This window comes from Euleptes europaea, unplaced genomic scaffold (assembly GCF_029931775.1).
Source record: "Euleptes europaea isolate rEulEur1 unplaced genomic scaffold, rEulEur1.hap1 scaffold_65, whole genome shotgun sequence".
NCBI classification, from domain to species: Eukaryota; Metazoa; Chordata; class Lepidosauria; order Squamata; family Sphaerodactylidae; genus Euleptes; species Euleptes europaea.
In genome coordinates, this window is record NW_026612586.1 from 43,267 (window position 1) to 65,037 (window position 21,771).

At 42.3% G+C, this 21,771-nt stretch overlaps 1 protein-coding gene across 1 annotated transcript in view; it reads left to right on the plus strand.

The window, feature by feature from the left end:
* LOC130493157 (protein diaphanous homolog 2-like) overlaps positions 1-20,563 on the plus strand; it is a gene marked incomplete at its 3' end in the record, with an annotated part of 28,188 nt that extends 7,625 nt beyond the window's left edge. Inside the window, exon 2 of the mRNA XM_056866876.1 lies at positions 20,428-20,563. Within this exon, the coding sequence (XP_056722854.1) occupies positions 20,428-20,563 (136 nt within the window). The remainder of the gene's footprint in view (positions 1-20,427) is intronic.
* Positions 20,564-21,771: the final 1,208 nt, after the last annotated feature.

The window sequence follows — 21,771 nt, forward strand, 5'->3', positions numbered from 1 at the left end:
AGGCCGGCGTCCTGAGTCGTGCTCAGGTGGGGACGCATACATTGAAAAGGGATGCTGTTCTTCAGCGAATGGTTTCATTTGTGTTACTGCACTAAGTCAAATGCATCTGAGAGCCTTCCTGATTTGTTTTGTATTCTTTTCTTTTTATGCATGAACTCTTCTCGGTATGTTACCGGTACTTGCCAGGGTATGTTGTAAGCAAAACCCAAGCCTGCAACAGTTGAAGGCCTATTATGCATGGCTGTTTCCCTCGCGGTCACCCCTCCGCCCATTTCGGGTCTTTGTGTGGATAATGGATGCCGTTTCCGACCGTTGGAGGTCGCCTCGCTCTCCCCCTGCATTTCCCTGCGATTTGCCCGCGTTTTTAGAGGCCTATTTTATCTCGAATTTGAAAATGCGGGCAAAACATGGGGAAATGTAGGGGGAGAAAAAGGAGACCTCTGATGGTTGGAAACGGCATGCATAATCAAAATAAAGACCCGAAGTTGGCAGAGGGGTGGCGGAAAGGGAAACAGCCAACCATAAAAGGCCACTGTTTTCCTCAAGGTTCCTTCTCCTTTCCAGTCAGTAGTTTAACAAGTTACTGTGCTTTCCTGAAGGGGGGGTAGAAGTTGGTTTAGGAGTTGATGTGACCCTGCAGCAGCGTAAGTGCCCGGATAATGGGCATTTACACCACCGTGGAGGGCATCCCTGCTGGCCCTGGGATGCCATGCCACAGCGCAGGGATCAGGCACCAGTGGGGCCTTCCCCTGGCATTCTCCCAGCACAAATCCCTGCACCAGCATCCTAAGAGGCATTCCCGTTGCGTTCCAGGGGGAGAAAGCCTTTTTTCCTGTTTTTATTTGCGGGGGGAGCTTTTTTCCCCTCCGCAGTGGCTGGAAAGCCTCTGAGGAGGGTTCTCAGCTCCACCATCCCGGCTGCCGTGGTTCACCACCACCCAGCCCCAGGAATGGGCTCTTAGTCCTTCACTTTTGCCATGACTTGGCTTTCAGCCTTCCCTATTGTGTGTGTGTGTGTGTGTGAGAGAGAGAGAGACATCCAATCGGATAATTTCCCATTGTTATCTCTGCTTTTGTTGACCAGACTTGTCATCCAGTGTTTCATGAGAATATGATAAAGAAACCAAAAGTCGCTTTGCACCCCAGAGTTCAGTATGCAGTAAACATTTAAGCAGAAATAGCTTGTTTATCCACTGGCAGCGCAGACAGATGGACTTCTGTGAAACATTTTCAAAAACTAGGCTGCTGTTTTATGTCAACAACAGACATTGATGGCAAGTCAGTCAACATATGGAGGATTTGCTTTAGGGTTATCGTGTGGGGATGAAGTTGGACTTTTCAAATTACTGAAGAATAGAATGGTAACCTGTTAATGATTTTTTTTAAAAATCCGAGTCAGTCTTATAAAGCAGCATCACAACATACTGGTTCACTTCTTCTCTGCTCCGAAATGCAGTGATCTGATTGTAGAATTTTGTGCTGACCTTATGGTGTGCACCTTCTTCAGTTTGTGAAAAAGATACTGGTCTGTTTACCTCAGTGCATTCTATTTGGAGTTTCCTGCAAGCTCTCATTGTTATTCCCCAAATCACCTCTCTTCCGTGGGGAATCTCCTGCATCCTTGGTCTGCAGATGTCACATCCTTGTTCTCTGCATGGTTTTGTCCACTCCATATGCCTTGCATGTGAATTTCTTTGCCTTGTCCTTTTGTGAAGGACATGTGTGAACACACTCTCAGAGCAAAATCACCATGCCAGATTGCTCAACAGCAGCTACCTCATGATAGCCAGTGTGGTATAATGGTTTCAGATTAGTTTCTGGGAGACCCAGGTTTGAATCCCCACTCTGCCATGGAAGTTCACTGTGTGACTTTGGGCCCGTCACACACTCTCCCAGGGTTGTTGCGAGGATAAAACGGAGTAAGGGAGACTGATGTAAGCTGCTTTGGTTCCCCATTGTGGAGAAAGGTGTGGTGTATATGAAGTAAATAAATAATAAATGTAGCTAGGGTTGCCAACCTCCAGGTGGTGGCTGGAGATCTCCTGCTATTACAACTGGTCTCCAGCCGAAAGAGATCAGTTCCCCTGGAGAAAATGGCCACTTTGCCCATTGGACTCTATGGCATTGAAGTCCCTCCCACAAACCCTCCCCTCCTCAGGGCCCGCCCCCAAAATCTCCAGTTATTTCCCAACCTAGAGTTGGCAACCCCAAAAGTAGCTGAAGATGGAGGATAGATACAAAGGTAGGTCAGTTGGTGCGTCGGAACGAGAGGAGGAAGAGGAAAGTACAGAGAGAAAGGTACCCCACAAGCCCATGCAACAGGGCCCAACAACTGTCACCATGCAACTTGGCCAGTGCTGTCCCAGGGAGGAGCAGCCAGGCAAAGGGAATGAGGGAAAGCTGGATAAGGGGCAAGCGGGTGGGAGATAGGTTGACTTGTGGTGGGAAGGAGAGAAAGGGGAGAGGCTATAATGGCTTTCAGGGAGGGAAGGGGAAGAAGAAATAGAGGAGGGGGAAAGGAGATACCCCCATAAGTCCTTGTAGGTCCCCCATCTGTTTTATTCTAATCTCCATGTCGCTTCAGAGGATCCTCACACTACTATTCTTACAGGTCTCCAAGAGACTGGTACCTCTGCTCTTGAAATGCTGCAGTAACAACTATAGTCCTTTGAGCAGTATTTAGCAACAATAGTTAAATAGGCATTGTGTACCACACAAAATTGTCTGACTGCACACCCCAGATCATGCCTCTAGCATCCTTCGGCAATACACAGGAGTTCAGAGTTGGTCATTGTGGAAGGACCGCCATGTGTGGGTGAAAGTGAGCAAAGGAAAGGTAAATAGGCAGTGGCAGAAGATTAGACAAATCGAGTTTAGTTTTGTTCTGGAAATGTTTTGCTAAACAAAATGGTCTTGAGAAGGAGAATACACTGGAGACGGCGGTATAATCAGGGACAGAGAAAGATCTCTTAATATAAGTATTTTTGAAATACCACTTCCTCATGGGTATGCCATATGGTTGGAAAAGAGTGCAAATCAAGTTTCCTCATGTTTTACCGTCGTCTCAGGTCTTCGTAGGTGTTGTTGGTTTATGAAACAGAAGAGATCCATTCCTTGCTTCCCACACAAAGCCTTTAATAAGCGAGGAGACATTTATCGAACAAACATAGAAGGGGATATTTAAGGCAAAGCAAAATAACACAGATGTTCGCCCATTAAGCTGTGTGTCTGCATTTATGGCTTGAGTATACAGCACTGTGAATCCACCTGCCTTTGTGTTTTCATCATTCTAGCTTGGGACAGATGAGATTGCTAACTTTAAGGCCATGCCAGGCAGTCTTGATTGATGCTTGAATGTACAGATTGAGTATCCCTTATCTGGACCACTTGGAACCAGAAGTAGTCCGTATTTCAGATCTTTCCGTGTATTGGAACATTTTGGAATTTTTGCATATACATAATGATGTATCTTGGGGATGGGACCCAAATTCATTTGTGTTTTATATACACTTTATATACATAGCCTGAATGTAATTTTAAACAATATTTTTAATAATGTTGTGTACATTGAACCATCAGAAAGCAAAGGTGTAGCTATCTCACCAGAATACCTGCATCAGCTGTTAAGCAAGAATAACAACAATAAACTAACAATGGCAGGCTTTCAGTCTCTTCCTACGATGCAGTATACAATCTGCCTGCATGCCGGCTCAGAGGGTCTGGTTTTCGGATCAGTCCGGATATGGGATGTCTGGATAAGGGATACTCTACCTGTATTAAGCCAGTAATTATTAGATTGGTCTAACACATTAGATGTGTTGGGTTTTTATTTGTACTTTGTAACAAAGGGTTGAAAGTGGCAGTGAAGTGGACTTGATATGAAGGTTACCAGTCTAGGGTAAATAGGCATAGATGACAAGGTAAAAATAGAATGATTAAAGGTATGAGACACATTTAATCAAAGTGTCCCATTGGAGATATCAAGTTAGAAGCATTTCCTTTATGACTGGGGAAAACAACAACAACAACGAAGCCAACAATCCAATGTATTTTTAAGTTTCCTAAATCCCCTGTTAATAAACTTGCCTTGGTTGTCAAAGTCAGTGTTAAAATAATTTCCAGTGGTAGTTCTCAATGATGCAGAAGGATAGCAGCATCTTTTAAATCAACATGGATAACATCCAAAGGGTAAGTGGGAATTGAAGATAGCATGATCCCTCTATTATCATAGTGTGTCGTGCCTCCCTGGCGCCGCCGTCGCCTTCGGGGTCTCTGCCCTGGAGGAGGGTTTGGCCGGAGGAGCTTCCTCGGCCTCAGACCAGTCCGAGGGGGAATCGGAGCTTGTCTCCCCCCCGGAGGCAGCCAGGTTGCTCTGGGTCAGCTCGGCCCCTACCACCTAGTGCTGCCACTCCTCCCCGGCCAAGGCTCCTCTCTGGCCTTATATCCCCTCCAGGCCAGAGAGGCCCCGCCCCTTCCTCCCCAAGACCCGCCCCGGATGTTCCCACATAAGGGCCGAAGGTGGGTCACATGTCTGCCTGTGAGGCAGTTGGCCGGCCCGCTCTCTCCTGCCCCGCCCGTGCCCGTCCAAAGCTCAGCTGTTGAGCGGGGCGGGGTGTAGGTGCGCGCGCCGTTCCTGCCGCTGCCGGCGCCGCGGCTGGGCGACCATCGGCGTCATCTCTTGGGGGCCCTGGGGAAGGAAACAGGGCTGAGACGCCGTCATCATGTCTGCCGTCGGCGGGGCGGACCCCCCCGGCCTCGTCCTTCCTCCCTCCGATGGTGAGTGTCGACCCCCTTCCCGGGGTTGGTGGAGGCTGCGTACGGCCCGGGCGGCTCTGGGAGGGGCTCGCCCCGGGACACAGTGTGCCCCCCCCTTTACAGGCATGGTACTTTCACATCTTTATATATAAAACAACAAGAAGAAGGGCATAATTGTATTGCAGATCGGGTAATGTCCTTCAGGAATGTCAAGTTATTAGACTCAATGGACTGCTGCTAGTGTAGTGAATTAGTTGTGCTGTTTTGTGATAGGAATCCATACATATTGACAAGGGATTCCTGGTATCACATACTAATTAAATCAGCCACAAAGAACCAGAAGGAGGGTTTTGTGTTGGCCAGGAACACCAAAACCACATGGAGAGTTCTTGAATTAGACAGTACAAGGCTTTAGCTTGCTCACCATCTCCAATTGCTTAAGGACTGTCACATGACTGTGAAATGCTGCAGCTAACAACCCCTTTCTTCCTTTGAGGATAGAGGTGCATCACTCTGTTCAGTTTGATACACAAATGCACTTTTTAAAAAGACTAATATTTCAAGATTCCTGGAAACAGTACAAAGTTGGTACAGGTCACTCAGGAATGTTGTGTGTGCGTGTGGTTCCTTTGAGCTTAATGGGAGCTAAGTATATAGCCTGCACCATTTCCATTAGTTTCAGCAGAAGAGACTGAATAGAAGTTGTATCTCAAATCATTCTACTATCGTATTGACGCTCAAAGCCTCATAGTTGCATTCACTTTCGATGAGGCCAAGCCACCATAAGGTAACATTTTCCAAACATTTTAATGTGGTGTCTTTTCTCCCAGTAGGCCCCATATGGTGAAAACTGGTATTGTCTCCATTCTTGAGAAAATTAGTTTTGGATTCACTCAAAAACAAATAATTATAAACACCAGACAGGCCTCAAACGTGCCTTTTGAATAACACTGGTGTCCTAATTATTCACTGGTGCTTTGAACAAATATTGCTGTAATTAATTTGCATCAATATTGTATTTTCTGTTCTGTTTTCTCTTGGGCGTCTTCAACTTTCACTACAGAAAAGCTTCGTTTTCACATCATGTGACGATTAGAGTAATTACTCTGGTTGCCATTTTATGTGCAGAATAGACTCCTGTGGAGCATCAGGGTCAATTTTGTTTTGAATTTTGGCAACAACTTTCTGGCCTGGTATACGCCACTGGACAAAACTTCTCATGTGTTCCTTGCAAAGTATTTGAAGCTGCAGGTTTTTCTAGAGATAATACAGAAGTGTACTTGCAGCAGTCTCTGAAGAATCTGCAGTGAAGTCTGGTGACTGGTAGATGTTACTTTTGATCATTATGTGTCTTTGGGCTAAGTTTTAAAAAGAAACGGAAAAACATGGGATACTAATCCTTTCATCTTCTGACCTGTCCATTTGGCATGATGTTTGTGTGAACGATGTCTCCTAGAAAGAACTTTTTGTTGTTGTTGTTGTTGTCGTCATGGTTATTACTTTAAATAAATAGCAATGGTTAGGGGCAACCTGTAAGTTCCATTCCTTCACATTTCTGACACTGAAAAATCTAAAATTCCTAGCATAGTTTCTTCTCATCACATGTTACATTTAGTGGAAAGTGATTCCAGCTGTTACTTTCTAACAGTCCCAAGTGCTTTGTCTGATTCTCTACTCTTTTTGTCGCATCTGTGTTTGGTACATATACTTAACTCATGGCGTTGTTTTACATATACTTAACTCATGGCGTTGTTTTAGTATTGGATATTGAAATGATGATAGCATTTAAGGTTGAGACATTTCTAAACTCTGGACACCTTTTCTGTTAATAACAAAGTCTAGGGTTCCCTGGCATGGCACCCATGGGCATGGCACCCAAGTAGTGTCCGCCACTACTTCCCTGATGCCGGGCAAGCTTTTCAGAAAGTGGGTAGGGCCACTATAAGGCAGTGCTTGTTTTTGGCTGCCCTCATTGAAATGGAAAGGTTTTGTATGGCTACAATATCACTGTGGGATCAGGAGGACTGAGCCCCCCCAAGGCTTTCCTTAGTCAATGAATGGTCCATTCCACCCTCAGGCTCTTCTTTGTTTCTTTTTAATAATCCCCAAACGCTTTCTCCCTCCCCCACCCCAGGTTTTCCTTCGTTTGTTTTCATTCCTGTTCTGCAATCTTTACAAAGCAAGGAGGGTGATATTGTTCCGCTTCCTGTGGCAGCCATTTCTGGTTTTGCTCCACTTCTGGTGGCAGCCATTTTGAGATGGAGCTCAGTCACCCCTTTTATTTGTTTGTTTGTTTATTCAATTTCTGACTCGCCCTCCCCTGAAAAACCAGGCTAAGGGCATGTTACAACATTAAAACAACGGAACAGTCAATGCATCTAAAAAATCTTTAAAACGCCACATCTTCAGCCTAAAAACATAACAGCATTCAATGGTGTTAATATACAAGCTCGCCACTAAAGCAGATACAGTTCAGCCCCTCCTAAATTCAACAACAAAGATGAACGTAGGGGAAGGTGGGGAGGCCATTACTGATGACATCCGCAGCTGTCCTCAGTTGTAGGCCTGGTGGAATAGCTTTGTTTTACAGATCCTGCGGAACTCTTTCAAGTCCCGCAGGGCCCTGATGTTACTAGGCAGAGCATTCCACCAGGCCAGAGCCAGGACCGAAAAGGCTCTGGCTCTTGTTGAGGACAGCCACACACTCTTAGGAGCGGGGACAAATTAGCATCTAAAGAACGTTATGTCCTTCGGGGGGGGGGAGGGTGTACAAGGAGAGGTGGTCCCTCCTCTTTTTCAAAATTACAGAGGCGCCCGCAGGCTCAAAAAGATTGGGAAACCCATGATCTGTTCTGCTGTATGACTTGTAGAAGAAGTGTGTGAACTTTGAAGAGACAACATTGCCACATCTTTATTTAAAGCCTGTATTTAACTCATGGATTGGAGACCTCTGCCACATCGCTCTGCCAGATTGTTGCTTCTATAACGTTGATATGTCAGTTAGCTAAGCTCATTCCCCCCACAGTAGCTTGGCTTGCCAGGAATCGTAATCCTTTACGACATCTCTCAGAAGTTCCATGTCAAACATGATGTGTCTGCACATTCCACAAAGCTGCCCCCCCAACCATGAAGCACAAGCATAGTCTTTCACTTATTTCACACCCACCTACTGAAAAGCAGTCTGCCTTCTGCTTTTGATACCAGGTTGTGGGGTTTTGTTTGTTTGTTACTTGTCATCGGAACAATGAATTGTTTGAATTTGTCATTCAGTCCAATATGTCATGCACTCCATATAATATTCCGTTGTATAAAGAGAGAGAAAGTTACTATTTTTCTCCCTCTACTCAAAGAAGGTGGAAAAACTGCTTCGAAATTTTAAATCCTTCCTCGGCTGTATGTTGTACGTTAACTTCCTGTTAATCAACAGCTCATCCTACTAAAGGGCTGGAATGGGAAATATATATTTTCCCCCTCACAACTTCAGATTACTTCCCCCCCCCCCCCTGTAGTTAGGCAAATTTAAAGGAAGGCCTTTGGGATCCCAGCCAGTCTTCATTATCAGTGCATGACCACTTTGTAACCGGCTGCATCTTTAATATCCAAGAAAATTTGCACATTACAGTCAGCCTCTTTTTTCTTGTTTTTAATAATTTACCTCCGAGATTCTCTCTGCAACTACATTGGTGTGTAAAGATCTGTTTGTCAAACCTCAAGACGTATCGTATGTGAGAAACTCATTAATTTTTGATTTCCTTCTTGGGGAAACTAAGCTGTAAGTCAGCTCTGCTGCGTGGAAGAGATCTACTTCTGTGAACCTAATCAGAACATGGCGGGGAATAACAAGAATCTTGTTGTTCAACTGGCTCCTTCAGTAGCGGATAATGTACCTATTTCCCAACCTAAAGACACAATCTTTTCTTCAGCTAAGAGCTGAAATTTCAGCTAGTTTATACTTAACCACCTAAAGCTTGTTTGTTTCTGTTTTCAGCCTCTGTCATGAGCCCCTTAATTTGAATACTTAAGGCTTTTTCATACCTTTGATTTAGCAAGCCAATACGGTTCTAATACCTTGGCAGAAAGTGCTTTGCAGTTGCTGCCTTCCACATAAGAATGCTGTCTCCGTTGGGCATCAAATGCTTCCCCTCCTTCCACTCCACCCCATCCCTAACATCAGTTTTCTTTTCAATCATTTTAATATTTTCTCTTCCCTATACAGTTGTATACAGTTGTTGTAACCTACTTCACTGTTCTATTAATTCATTTATGTTTTGTACTTGAAAAAGGTTTCCTAACAACTACTTTAAAGTCCCCACACACACACATTATACCCCTTTGTCCTAGCATTCTGGATTAAAGCTGAAAATTCATTCAAATATTTTGTATACTTATAATCAATTTTGGTTTTAGTGTATTCTTGCAGGAGAAACTTTTGCATCAAATATGGCCTATTTCATACATTTCTCTCTAAAATATATAATTATAATCCATGACCTTTATTCTAAAAAAAAACATTACTGATTGTCTTGACCAAATAAAAGTTTCTTTACAGAAGAAAATAGTTTTGTCAAGGGCAATGGCAATGAGAAAAAGTAGGTTGATCAATGATTGGGAGAAAAGGGAGGAGGAAGAGCAACTCTTTGACCACTCAGAATGGCTGTGCTGGGGACTGTAGAACCTGCATGGTCTAAGGTCTTGGAGGTCAAGGGCTGTACTAAAGAGCAGACTTGGGCAAGATTTAGCAAAAAAAAAAAAAAAAAAACCTCCAAAAAACTGGTGGTATCATCCCAGTTATCTGTATTGTGGAAAAGAACAAAGTAGAGGTATGCATATTGATATGCCGAGATTTTAAAAAATTGGCATTATTCGGGCCACTTTGGCCCCACCACCATTTTCCCCACCTCCCCTCTTCCCTCCCCCTTTACTTACTTGCTGGCTGACTCAGATCTACGCTGCCTGCCTTCTCTGGAGTCGGGGGGGGCAGTGTGGATTTGTTTTAGATCCACACCGCCGGCCTTATCCAGACTCCGGTGAAGGGGGGCAGCGCGGTTCAGGTATTGTTCGTGTTTATTAACCTGAAAAATTTCAAAAAATCTGTGTTTTCCCAGATGTGAGAAGCTAGCAGGATTCAACTAGAATTCTGATTTGTTAACAGGATATAGCTTAAAACTGTATTGGTGGCACACACCAATCTGATTTCTATCTGATAGAATAAGAAAATGTTGCTCCAATTCTCCAAGCACTTCAGTTGATTCTTCACTTGTGTGAAGACCTCGCAATGCTGTCTGTTTTACTACCCATGCTGTCAACAGCCAATGACTTGTAGTGGTGCCAGAGACATGCAGAAAATTGAGTCTCATTATACAAGATAATTATATAATATAGTTTACCTGATTTAGGCATCAGATAAAAATGTATTTTTCAGGGGTTGGGTTTATTTTTTAGCTTTTTTCTTTCTTTCTTCACCACCTTCTGACTGTTCCCTGAAGCCGTCTTATCAATTTGATCTCATTATTTTGCTTTTTTTAAAACTTGTTTTATTGCAGTTGTATTTTTCTTTTAGCTTATTTATTGCTCATTGCAATTTGCTCTGTTATTCCTTTATTCTAAGAAGTCACCTCTAGAACTATTTAACTGAGAGCTGTGGCTTATAAGACTTTTTAATGAGTTTTGCTGGATATGTGTGTATGTCAGAAGGGGGAGTAGGGAACGAGACAAATGAAAGCTGTTCTCAGCCAAAGCTGTACATTTAAAGTAATGTCTAGTTTGCCTCTTCAAAGTAGACAGTCAAAGAATGTTTTATACCAGGGTGGGCAGAAGGTCGCTTGAGAGGGACCAGTCACTTTCCAAGCAATTAAAAATAGCCATCTGCCCCTACTCTAGTGCCGCAGTGATCATGTTCTTATCCTCCCCTTACGGCTACTGCAGCAGCTTCTCTCCTCTTACTTTTTCAAGTGAAGAAGAAGGAGGGCACCCATGTGCACTCTCCTTCGATTTGAACAAGAAAACAACACCACCAGCACACTTTCCCCTCTGCCTCTCCTCCTTCATTGATAAACTCTGGATAGGAAGGAGTATGCCATTGGCTCTTCCCCCTGCATCAAATATTTACCCCCTGAAGGACAAGTTACAATTTACGGTGGTTAGTTGCTTTTGGAAAGCAGCAGAAGAAAGCATTCCCCTCCTGGACACAGCAGAGCTGCTCTTCTGTAATGTGTGTATAAGCTGCCATTTTGTCACTGATTCCACCAACTGGACTCTGATCTGGAGAACCGGGTTACCATACCATAATAATTTATTGCGGTCTTTGACCAGTATTACAGAGTTAAAACATTGTTAAAACAACAGTAACTCAATACAACAAAAAAGTGGCTACATGATCATTTGAATGGAGAACCGGGTAGATGATTGTAAGCCGGTTTGATTCTCCCTTAAGTGGTAGATGAAGTTGGCATATAAAAACCAACTCTTCTTCTTCTTCTTCTTCTACAACAACAACAACAACAACAACAACACCATTTTGTGACAGGTAGCTCGCAAGACTCTTGGGGGGTGGGGGGGATGTAGCTCCCAGAAACATAAAGTCTGCCCTCCCCTATTTTAGACTCTTTATATGTATGCCTCACAATCTTAACCCAATTCCTGTAGATTTCTGTGCAAGAGAGAGTTTAATTTGACCTGTAATCAACCTTGACCCTGTTTATCTGGGGAGGAGTCACTACTCTTGCCTAGTTTTCCCATTTGAATATCTTCCACTCAAGAGAGTTATCTGAATAGCACCTTCTGTGAGCCGTGTTCAGACAATAGTGCTTCAAAGAGAGGTAATGTCTCTGACTTGTTTCTTGTCAGTAAATTTAGCTGATCCATGCGGGCATGTATAGCACTTCCCAACTTGCTTCTCAGATTGTGAACTGCTTGAGATGTGAAATATTGTGTTTAGGGTGCTTAGATAATGCGTCTGTTGTGTTTGGGTTTATGGCATGTTCTTTTTTTTTTTGCGATGCAACAATCATCAATGGAATGAATGCACAGCTACAGATTCTACCTTTTCATTGTTCAAGAGGGCACTGTTGCTGTTCTTACTCTTTTGTCTTCTGCCAATAGGTGGGCCATTGAATGCACATTATTTTCTTTTCTTTTTTAATCAACATTCAAAATTTTCTTGTCTGGCTAAACCTATCTGAGGGGTGCTGGTCATGAACTCCAGTCCATCATTGTGAAGGAATCATATTAGCAACATTTTCCAAAGATTTTAGGTTTGTTCTGTCTTTTTGGCAGTGAGTGCAGTTGCTATATGTCTAATTTCAGTTTGCAGAAGGCCCTGTTTTGGAGTCTTCCATTGGCATCATCCAGTTATTTTAACAATTAAATCATTCAAACTAATAAAAACATTCCTCTTCATTGCTACTTGCCCTTAGAGGAAAACATTTGAATGAAATAGGCAGATAATGAGTAATCTGGATTTCTTTTAAAGGAAAAGCTTAGCATTTTTATTGATTTTATATACACATTCTGAATCCTGATATTAGCCTTCAACCCCTATAAGTTTGTCTCCATAGCCTTTTCATCAAGAGAGATTACAGGAGCTGAACACATAAACCATTTCAAATTAATTGGGGGGTCCTTGACTTACAGAACAGACTGACCAAGTCCTTGAAGGCATTTTAACATTTATCTTTACTATTTCCTAGGGTCTGATCAACAGTTACAGAGGCAGGTGATGCAAATGGTTTGACATATGTGTGCTAGGTTTTATTTTACCGGAACAGTCAGTTTGCTTACATTATGTGTATTGCTTTACTTCCTAGTTTTCATAGTTTTCACTTGCATTGTTCTCCATTCTTCTAGGATACAGCCTTTCTTTTTTTTTTTCTGCCATGTATCAGGCTGACTATAGACAGTTCAGCTGCTGCAGCAGCAGCAACAAAAAAAACAACAACAACCTATAAGCCTTTCTGAGTTGTGTGGATTGAGACAGTCCAAAACCTCCTTGACAAATGAGAAGATGTGGCCAGCCATTCTTGCAACATCCTCTCTCCCCACCCCGTGTTGCTTCGGAGCGAGCTTCCCTACATAACAGTAGCCTATAGCAGTTTGGAGAGATGAAAATTTGCGAAGACATGAAGCGTTCATGAAAAGAAACGAAAGGTTCTTACCCCCCCAAAAAGTGAAATGACAAGATCATTGAGATGGGTAGTTTTAGCTAGGTAAAAGAGAAAGTGCCTTGACATCCGTTCGCAGAGTAAGAGTAGTTTGAATTGTTAAAATGTCAGCCAACTACGCTGTTTGTTCTGCAGCAGTTTGCAAGAATCAAGAGTACTCGTGGTGATTGAGTCTCTTCCCCAGGCTTCACTGCTCAGAGGGTGAGCCTGCATGGATAGACTTTCCAGTTCAGTCAGGTGGAAGAGGCAGATCTGTGCAAACATTCCGGGGGGGTGGGGGCTGCATGTAGAGTTACCCTTGAAGATATGTGTGAATGGCAGGACTCCACAAATCCTGGGTGCCAGGTCACCATGACCTCTAGAAGTTTCATACCAGAATCTAGCATTTCAGCTATGATTTTATTGAGAAATCACTCAGCACTGGCAGCACAAAAGGGTTCGATCCGGCCAGTCTTTCCACCGGTGAAAAAGGGAGGGATTTTGTCCACCCAAAAAGGGTATGTTTGGGATCACGGAACCTGGACTGGCAAAAGCCATGTGGAACCAGGGCTGTAATAAGGAGGGGAGGGAGTGGCCAAGAGTGAATGAGAAAGTTGGCTACATCCGACCCAAAGTTTATCATTTTGCATCAGAAAATTTTGTTGTACAACAAGTAAATGTTTAGGAAGTCTGTGCCATTGCTTATTTATATGTAAACTTAACTTCATACCATTTAGAGATGGTGGATGAATTCAAACTGTTGCTTTCTGTACTAGCTCCAGTATTCAATTAAATGGAGATTTTTAAAGCAAGAATGAAGTTATGAGAAAGGCTATGAAGTTATGAGAAAGCCGGGATATGTCCGGTTATGTTTAATAATTAGCTTTTTGTTACAATGATAATCAGGGTTCCGTCATAGTTGTTTATGTCCTATAACATTTTTATCATAGCTTTAAAAATAAAATAAAATAAAATAAATAAAAATAAAAAATAAAATAAAAATAAAATAAAAATAAAAAATATTTTTAAAAAACCCAATGGTTAAGATTGCTATGATTAGGATCCCTGAACCCATGACAAACTGTTTATTTTCCCAAGATGGGAGAATCAGGAAAACAGGCGCAGTGGTTCAGCCATTTGGGCCTACCTGCATCATAACGTTTGATCAGGTAGAGAGGGAGAGAGACAAAGGCTACTTGCCAAGGGATACATTGGCAGAACAGCTCCCACAGGGGTCAGGATTCCTAACTCTGGACTGGGGGTGGGGGTGTTTCACCAAAGCAGGTGAAAAGGTGGAATCTTTCTTTGTTCTGGGTTCAAACAGTTCGCCCAGATGCAGTGACTGGGGACGTGCTTTCTCCATCTGAAGGTAACTAGCATAATTTAACTCCATTAGATATATGTTTTCGTGTTATTTACTTAGATCTGTATTTCTCAAACTATGATGGCTATTGTTTATGTCTGTGCTCTAGTTTCATCTTTAGTAATAAACCATCTTTCCTGTTTAAGAAAGCAGACTGTGTCTGGAATCCCACCCGCATGCTTAGACTGCTCATACACACTAAGGACCCACCGGGGGGGTGGGGGGTGGAACCTAAGGTAATTGGAAGCTCTGCCCTTTGTACTTGCTCAAAAGCAGCCTTACCAGTGTACCCCAAGGTGATGGTTACTGAGAGGCTTGGTTTTATATCTTGGGGTGGTGGCAAGAAGGGGAAATGTGATTTTACACACAGGCAAAACACATATGAAAACACAGAGACCAGCGCGGCAATGTGACATGGATTAGTTTTGTGGTAACAATAATTAGAAAATTTGGTCAGTAAAATATGAAACCCTGGTGGCTGGAATATGGACTTGCCTGCTAAATTTCTGGGGTGGCATGTAGAGCCAAAGAAAGTTTGCCAAGGCCTGGTTGCTTTCCCCCCTACACACACACACTCCAAAAGAGGCTGGTGTGTCTTCACTGTTTATAAATTAATAGTATTGAATAAAAGCTGCATGCTGTGTTTCCTACTGCACTTAGGTTTGCCAGCCTCCAGGTACTAGCTGAAGATCTCCTGCTATTACAACTGATCTCCAGCCAATAGAGATCAGTTCCCCTGGATAAAATGGCCACTGGCAATTGGACACTATGGCACTGAAGTCCCTCTCCTCCCCAAACCCCGCCCTTCTCAGGCTCCACCCCAAAAACCTCACACCGGTGGCGAAGAAGGAGCACCATTTTCTTATTCTATTGGGTTGAAATCTTATTGGTGTGTGAGCCATAGCCTGTTAACAAAGCAGAATTCTAGTTGCATCCTGCTAGCTTCCCACTTCAGCCTGGACAAACTATTTATGTCATACAAATAAAACTATAATTGCTCTAGTGCTGTGCAGAGTGAGCTTAGTGACTACTACTACAACAAGTACAAGATATATTTAGTGCCAAATGAGCCTCAGATGCTTTACAAACCTACTGTACCTGTCATTGTGTGCAGTTGGCTACTTTTCATTAAAGAGTATACTAAGCAAAGCCGTGTGTATCTCAATGACACACTTGTTTCTTAGCATTATTATAATGTGTCTGGAATGTCACTTTTATGAGGATCTAAGATGTATTATTCCTTTTCTAACATATCAGACTAGTAGCTGTGGTCGTTTATGCATGGGAGTTTTACCTGAGGTCTGTTGCTTGTTGGACCCACACTTTCCTGTTGGGAATCTATGCACCAGCAGTCAAATCAAATCCCTGCCCCTTTAAATGCTGCTTTGTAATTGGCTTACTTTGTAGAGTTTACTGTGAGAGAACCCCCCCCCCCAAAAAAAACAATTGCTGCATAAAAAAAGCATTTTAAGAACAAAAATAATAATAATGGAGCAATCTGAAGGGGGGGGAATCCAAACCTTGGTTTTAAAAAGCCTTTCTTCTGCTCAGAAAGAGCTCAGAGGAAGCAGGAAGCATTGTAATCCCCGCCTCTGTACATGCTGCTTTGCAATTGGCTGTGAGAGAAACCAAGCTTGTGTGTCCTGCGCTTTGCCTTATGCACGGGGGTTTCACCTGGGCTGAGCTCAGGGGAGAGGGAAGAATCGGGTTAATAGAGGAACGGGAAGTCCTGGGATTTGCGAGGGCTGGCAGCGAGGTCATCTCTAATGGACAGAAAACTCATTCATAACTCCAAGGAACAACTGTGACAGACCGGGGGCAAACGTGAGTGAAAATACCTAGGTATAAACGACTGAGCTAATACCCTATTTATTAAGTATCAGCTATCCTAAGGTTACATTGGCAGTGGCAAAATTTATCTCAGTCCTTATATCCCTTAAACAATAGATTGAGAATTATGCTGCTCAAGATTTATGAGAATTATGCTGCTCAAGATTTATGAATCAAGGAGCTTCTAAGGGAGAAAGGAAAGGAATATAACATGTTTCTGGATGCTATGAATGATCTTTTTTCCTCTTATTATTATGTTTAATTGACTTGATTATCCAGTCTGCAGAAACAGTACCTCTGTAAATAATGTTCAGTATTAACTGTGTGATAAATGTGGAATTATCTGATTAAGTTAACAGTGTGGTGTATGCTTCTTTGGACGTGTACTTGTTAGTATTAACTCTGCCAATTATTACGAGTATATGAGCTAGAATATGGATCGATTGTTTCTTATAATTGATTTATCTGCTCCATTTTCACTATTCAGTTGAAAGTTGGAGTCAGAAAAAAAAATAAGGGTAACTTCTAGTGGAGGAAGAAGCAACATCAATTCAAGGAGGTTGAGTATAAGGAGGGGAGGCAGCCAAAGCAGTTGACATACACATTACAGGGTGGATCCAGGTTTCCTACCCTGTGTTCTGTGTAATGGGCACATGAGTTGTGGGTTCACTTCAGTTCCCTCATGTGATGTGCCAGATTCAGATCGTGACTGTGGCACATGTGGAGAAGAGGCTTCAGCCCTCCCCATCCCCAAATTCCTTGGTATTTGGCCCACTGGGGGGGAAAAACCGGGTGTGGGAACCCCGTACTCAATCTGTGTACCCGTTAATGTGTGTGAAACAGAAGGAGAGGGAGAATAAATTATTGATAGCTACTAAGGGCCCCGTGGCGCAGTGGTAAGCTGCAGTCCTGCAGTGAAAAGCTCTGCTCACGACCTGTGTTCGATCCCAACAGAAGTTGGTTTCAGGTAGCCGGCTCAAGGTTGACTCAGCCTTCCATCCTTCCGAGGTCGGTAAAATGAGTACCCAGCTTGCTGGGGGTAAAGGGAAGATGACTGGGGAAGGCACTGGCAAACCACCCTGTAAATAAAGTCTGCCTAGGAAACGTCAGGATGTGACGTCACCCCCAAGGGTCAGGAATGACCCGGTGCTTGCACAGGGCACCTTTACCTTTTTTTTACTAAGGGTAAAGGAAAACAAGCATTTGAAAAGCTGTAGAATAACAACAATTTTGAATGCTACGACCACTCTGCATGTTAAAGTTTAGTAGAAAAAAAAGCAATGCAGTAACCCGAGTCTCAGTTGAGTAGGATTATCCTTGATATCAAAGATTGATATCAGTGGCGTGGATGGCTCTCAGAAGTCCTACTAGAAGTGCCATATCATAGTACAACACATTATTTTAAAGGTCATGGATTTTCCCTTCTTTAAAGCCATCTAGAAATCAACAACCTGCCTAAAATGAATATCCTCCCTTGGAGTAAATTATCTCACTGTAGTATGGAAGGCTTGTCCCCCCACCCCCCCTTCCTCCAGAAGTTAGTTTCATTTATTTATAGACTTGTATCCAGCATGTAACAATTACTAGTTAGAACCCTGCTCTGTTACCACGGGTTACCCATGTCAGAAATGTTCTATCAAAGATACCTGCTGCCTTATTTACCACCTCCAGTGTACATTACTTGTCAAATTTGTTAACACTAACACATGTACGTTAACTGAGAGGAATGTGTTTAAATCTTCCCATTATTACATTAGGATGATTAATTGTATGTTTCAATCCCAGTCAAGGTAAAACAATACACTATGAAACATTTGAAAATCATACTATGAAAATAATTTTTAAAAGAACCAGAGGACCCCCCCTCCCCATCTATAAGATTTTCAGGGAAGGTTCTGTCTTGGTCCACTTTCAGCTGATAATAGTGACTAGTGTAACCCTATCTGCGGTGCCCTTTTTTCAGAACTCTTTGCTTAAAGAAGCCTGTCTTAGGAGGCAGCAAAATATATGAATAAAAATAAATAAAATGCCTTTGTTTCATTGATGTTGCTGTTACACTGGGTTAGTTTGTTTGATCCGTTTTTTGTTATTTTGTACTTCCATCATTGTGATTTATTGCATTTTGTATTTGTCTGTTTATGGTTAGCTGCCACAAGAGTCTTGGCTGGATGGTAACTTACAACTTCAGCGCTAACTGCTGTGTCCAGCACTGCTATGTCCAGTACTGTTACCAATTGTCAAGCAGAGTCATTTATACAGTAATCATAGTGATCTAGCCTTAAATTTGCAAAGACATTAATAAGTGTGGCCAGTGTCTCTCAGGAGAGAGATTTGCAGAAGTTGTCTTCAGTAGAATGATGAAAAGTGCTCTTAATGAACAATTGGAAGGGCCAAGTATAGCAGGAACAGTCTAAAGTGCCAATGCTGACTCATTAGAGAAACTGGAAAGGTATATCCTTCCTAAAGATTATTTATTTACTTACTTTATTTATAGCCCGCCTTTCCCACTGAGTTTCAAGGTGGATCCCACAATATAAAACAATCAGACAACAGAAGACATCTAATAAATAATGCAATAGGGTTTGGATTACAAATGTTAGGGGGGGGGAAACAATGTGCAATAAAAGGTATCAGACACGATATAGCAAATTACGCATAAAATGGAATTACAAAAGTAGACGACAATGCAATAAGAGCAGGATAAAACTTAGAATAAACACTGGTGTAGACTACAGTCCTGTTCTTTTTATAAAGAACTACCCATCTGAACCATTCCATTGTACTGCAGCTCTAAAGGAAAAGGCGGGTCCCATGTGCAAGCACCAGGTCATTACTGACCCATGGGATGACATCACATCACAACTTTTACTGGGCAGACTTTGTTTACAGGGTGGTTTGCCATTGCCCTCCCCAGTTGTCTACACTTTATCCCCAGCAAACTGGGTACTCATTTTACCAACCTCAGAAAGATGGGAAGCTGAGTCAATCTTGAGCCAGCTACCTGAAACCGACTACCATCAGGATCAAACTCAGGTAATGAGCAGAGCTTTTGACTGCAGTACTGCAGCTTACCACTCTATGCCAGAGGGCTCCTTATACTACAGCACTACTCTCTTTATAAAAATATCCTCCTGAACATTTCTGTTTTACACAATATTCTTGATTCAGGTTCAGCTGATTCACCTGGCTGCAGCTCCTCTATGTGGCCGAACAATCAAGGCAGCTGGACCTAGGTCACTCTCCTTCTGCCTGGTTATCTCAGTGTTCTAATTAAGTTGCAGTGAACGAAATTAACAATTGGCAAAATCCAGAAGTTATATTTCAATGTGCCATTTGTGTGAAGGGGTTGGGGAGACAGAGAGAGACATAGAAGTGTTTGAAAGATGTTGAAGGGAAGGTGGTCCTAGTTTCCAAGTAAGTTTCCAAATGACGAGGCCCTTTTTTTTTCTAAAATAAAATTGTGTTTTCAAGTTGCTTGGGTAATTAGACACATTCTGGATGGAAAGACGTTCAATTATCATAGTGTTTCATCCAAAAAGACAACAAATATTTCTGTCTTGTTTTCACCAAATGCTAATTGGGCACCTCATATTTTGAAGAACTTTCCAAATCCCTGTTATATTAAGAATTACAGTTCTTTTTGTAACACTTATATGAATTGGTACATATTCTTTATTTTTATTTTTTACTTTTGGAAACATGCCCTGGCATGTGATTATTGAGTTTCAGTTAGCCGAGTGGGAATGCCACTCAATTCCCTCCCCTGTAAAGGTGACCCAAGCAAGGGAGCCAGTGAGCATGGGTATGCCCAGATGGTCGCATGCATGGTATGGGGGGCATAGAAGGAGGCTGTATACAGCACCACTGTACCATCCCCCATTCATATTATTTTTTCCTCTTCCAGGAGCATGCTCTCGTAGATGAATACTGAATTTCAGTTGTTTGAGTGGCAATGGTTTCTAAACTTCACTTGCAACTTTATCAATATTCTATAGGACTTGTTCACCTACTGAAAGTGTAATCTATTGATATTTTTTAACGTAGACTTAAAAAATAATAATTCCTCTACCTGTATTTACTGTTCAGCACTGGTTTGTATGAGTGTGAATGTTTTTAATCAATCAGGAAGCAGGAGACTTTTGTTTTGTTTTGTTTTTTTGCTTTTGGCTTGCTTTGAGTTTTTTTTTTTTTAGAAAATGTTATTCACCTGGCACATTCAAAGGTGACATGAATTTTTCTCCAGGCTGCTAAAATGCAAGCCAAGTTTGTATACAAACAAGGTTTCCTCAATTTGCTGTGCATAACTAATGGAAAAATGCTGTGTTCCACATTCCTAATGCAGGAGGCACTGAGGGAAAACAACAAGAGAAGAGAGATGGAGGAGAAGATTAAGAGAGCCAAACTGGCTAAAGAAAAAGCAGAACGCGAGAGGCTGGAGCGGCAGCAGAAGAAGAAACAATTGATTGACATGAATAAAGGTAAGGCAGCATTTGTAGCAGAGGCATTAATGGGTACAAGATCCATCCATCCATGTCAAGACCCATATCTGTCAGCAGTAAAAATGCTTAATTGTTGCATTAAATATGGAGAACCAGAGGTAACATATCCAGCATCTTCACCGTACTTTTTACATTTTCATTCTATCACTATAATTGGTTATATGAACTCTTTTGAGGCATTTTGTGTTGCTTTATTGTGATATTTCCATTTGGTATAGTTATTTTTTTAAAGGGCTTTTTCTTGCGTGTGAGTATTTTAAGTGCGCTGTTCATACTGCTTTAATTTTGATTCTGGAAAAAAAAAGAGTGTGGCAGTTAAAATCTTTCTTCTGGAGCTTGGAGGCTGCCCCAAAGATGGATGTTCTTTCAACTGTACCTTTTTAGAAGTTTCAGAATTTGGTGTAGCTGTGAGCCTCACTCTAGGCTGACAGTTGGATGTGATTTTTTAAAAAAGTGTACCTTGAATTCGCTGGTTAGTTGGAATGACACTATATTGTGCATAAGGTCATAAGGAGGGCACAAGGAGGAGAGAGAGGAAGGATCAATAGGACCCTAATACCTGAGCTTTGAAAAGTTCCAGAATATTGTTAAGATGCATTCTTTTATTCTCGCTCTCTTTGGATTCACCATCTTGAGAAGGGAGAAGAATGAGGGGTTGCTTCACCTTGCACTTTTCCGTTCTGCCTTCTGTGATCATCACCATCCTGTTGTGAGGCAGAGCCTTAATCCTTCGCAATCATAAGACACACATTTAAAAAAAAATGCTCCCTGTGTGACTGTGGCTTGTCTTTTCTACCCAGTGAGCAAATATGACAGGATTCAGTCCTGGCAAAAATAACAGTATTTCTCTCTTGACAAATCTTATGTAAGACGCCAAGGTGTATTAGATTGTACCAGAACAAGCCTTATAATTAGGGTGAATTGAGGTAGCAGGACTTCGAACCAATTAGGAGGAGGAGAGTCGGAAAGGGAAAGCGCTACACATCTCTGTAACCTTTCTTATTTTTAGAGAACAGTGGTAAGTCGTATAGGCAAGGTAGGATTCACAAGCCAATGTTGTACAGAGCAGCAAATGCCAGTATTTGACTGGAGAATCGCTGTAGCTTCTTAAATCACGAGTGAACGTTTGAGGGCTCGCTCATGCCCTCGTGACCCAACTTGGCTCCTGCGGCAAAATGTGGCCTCCG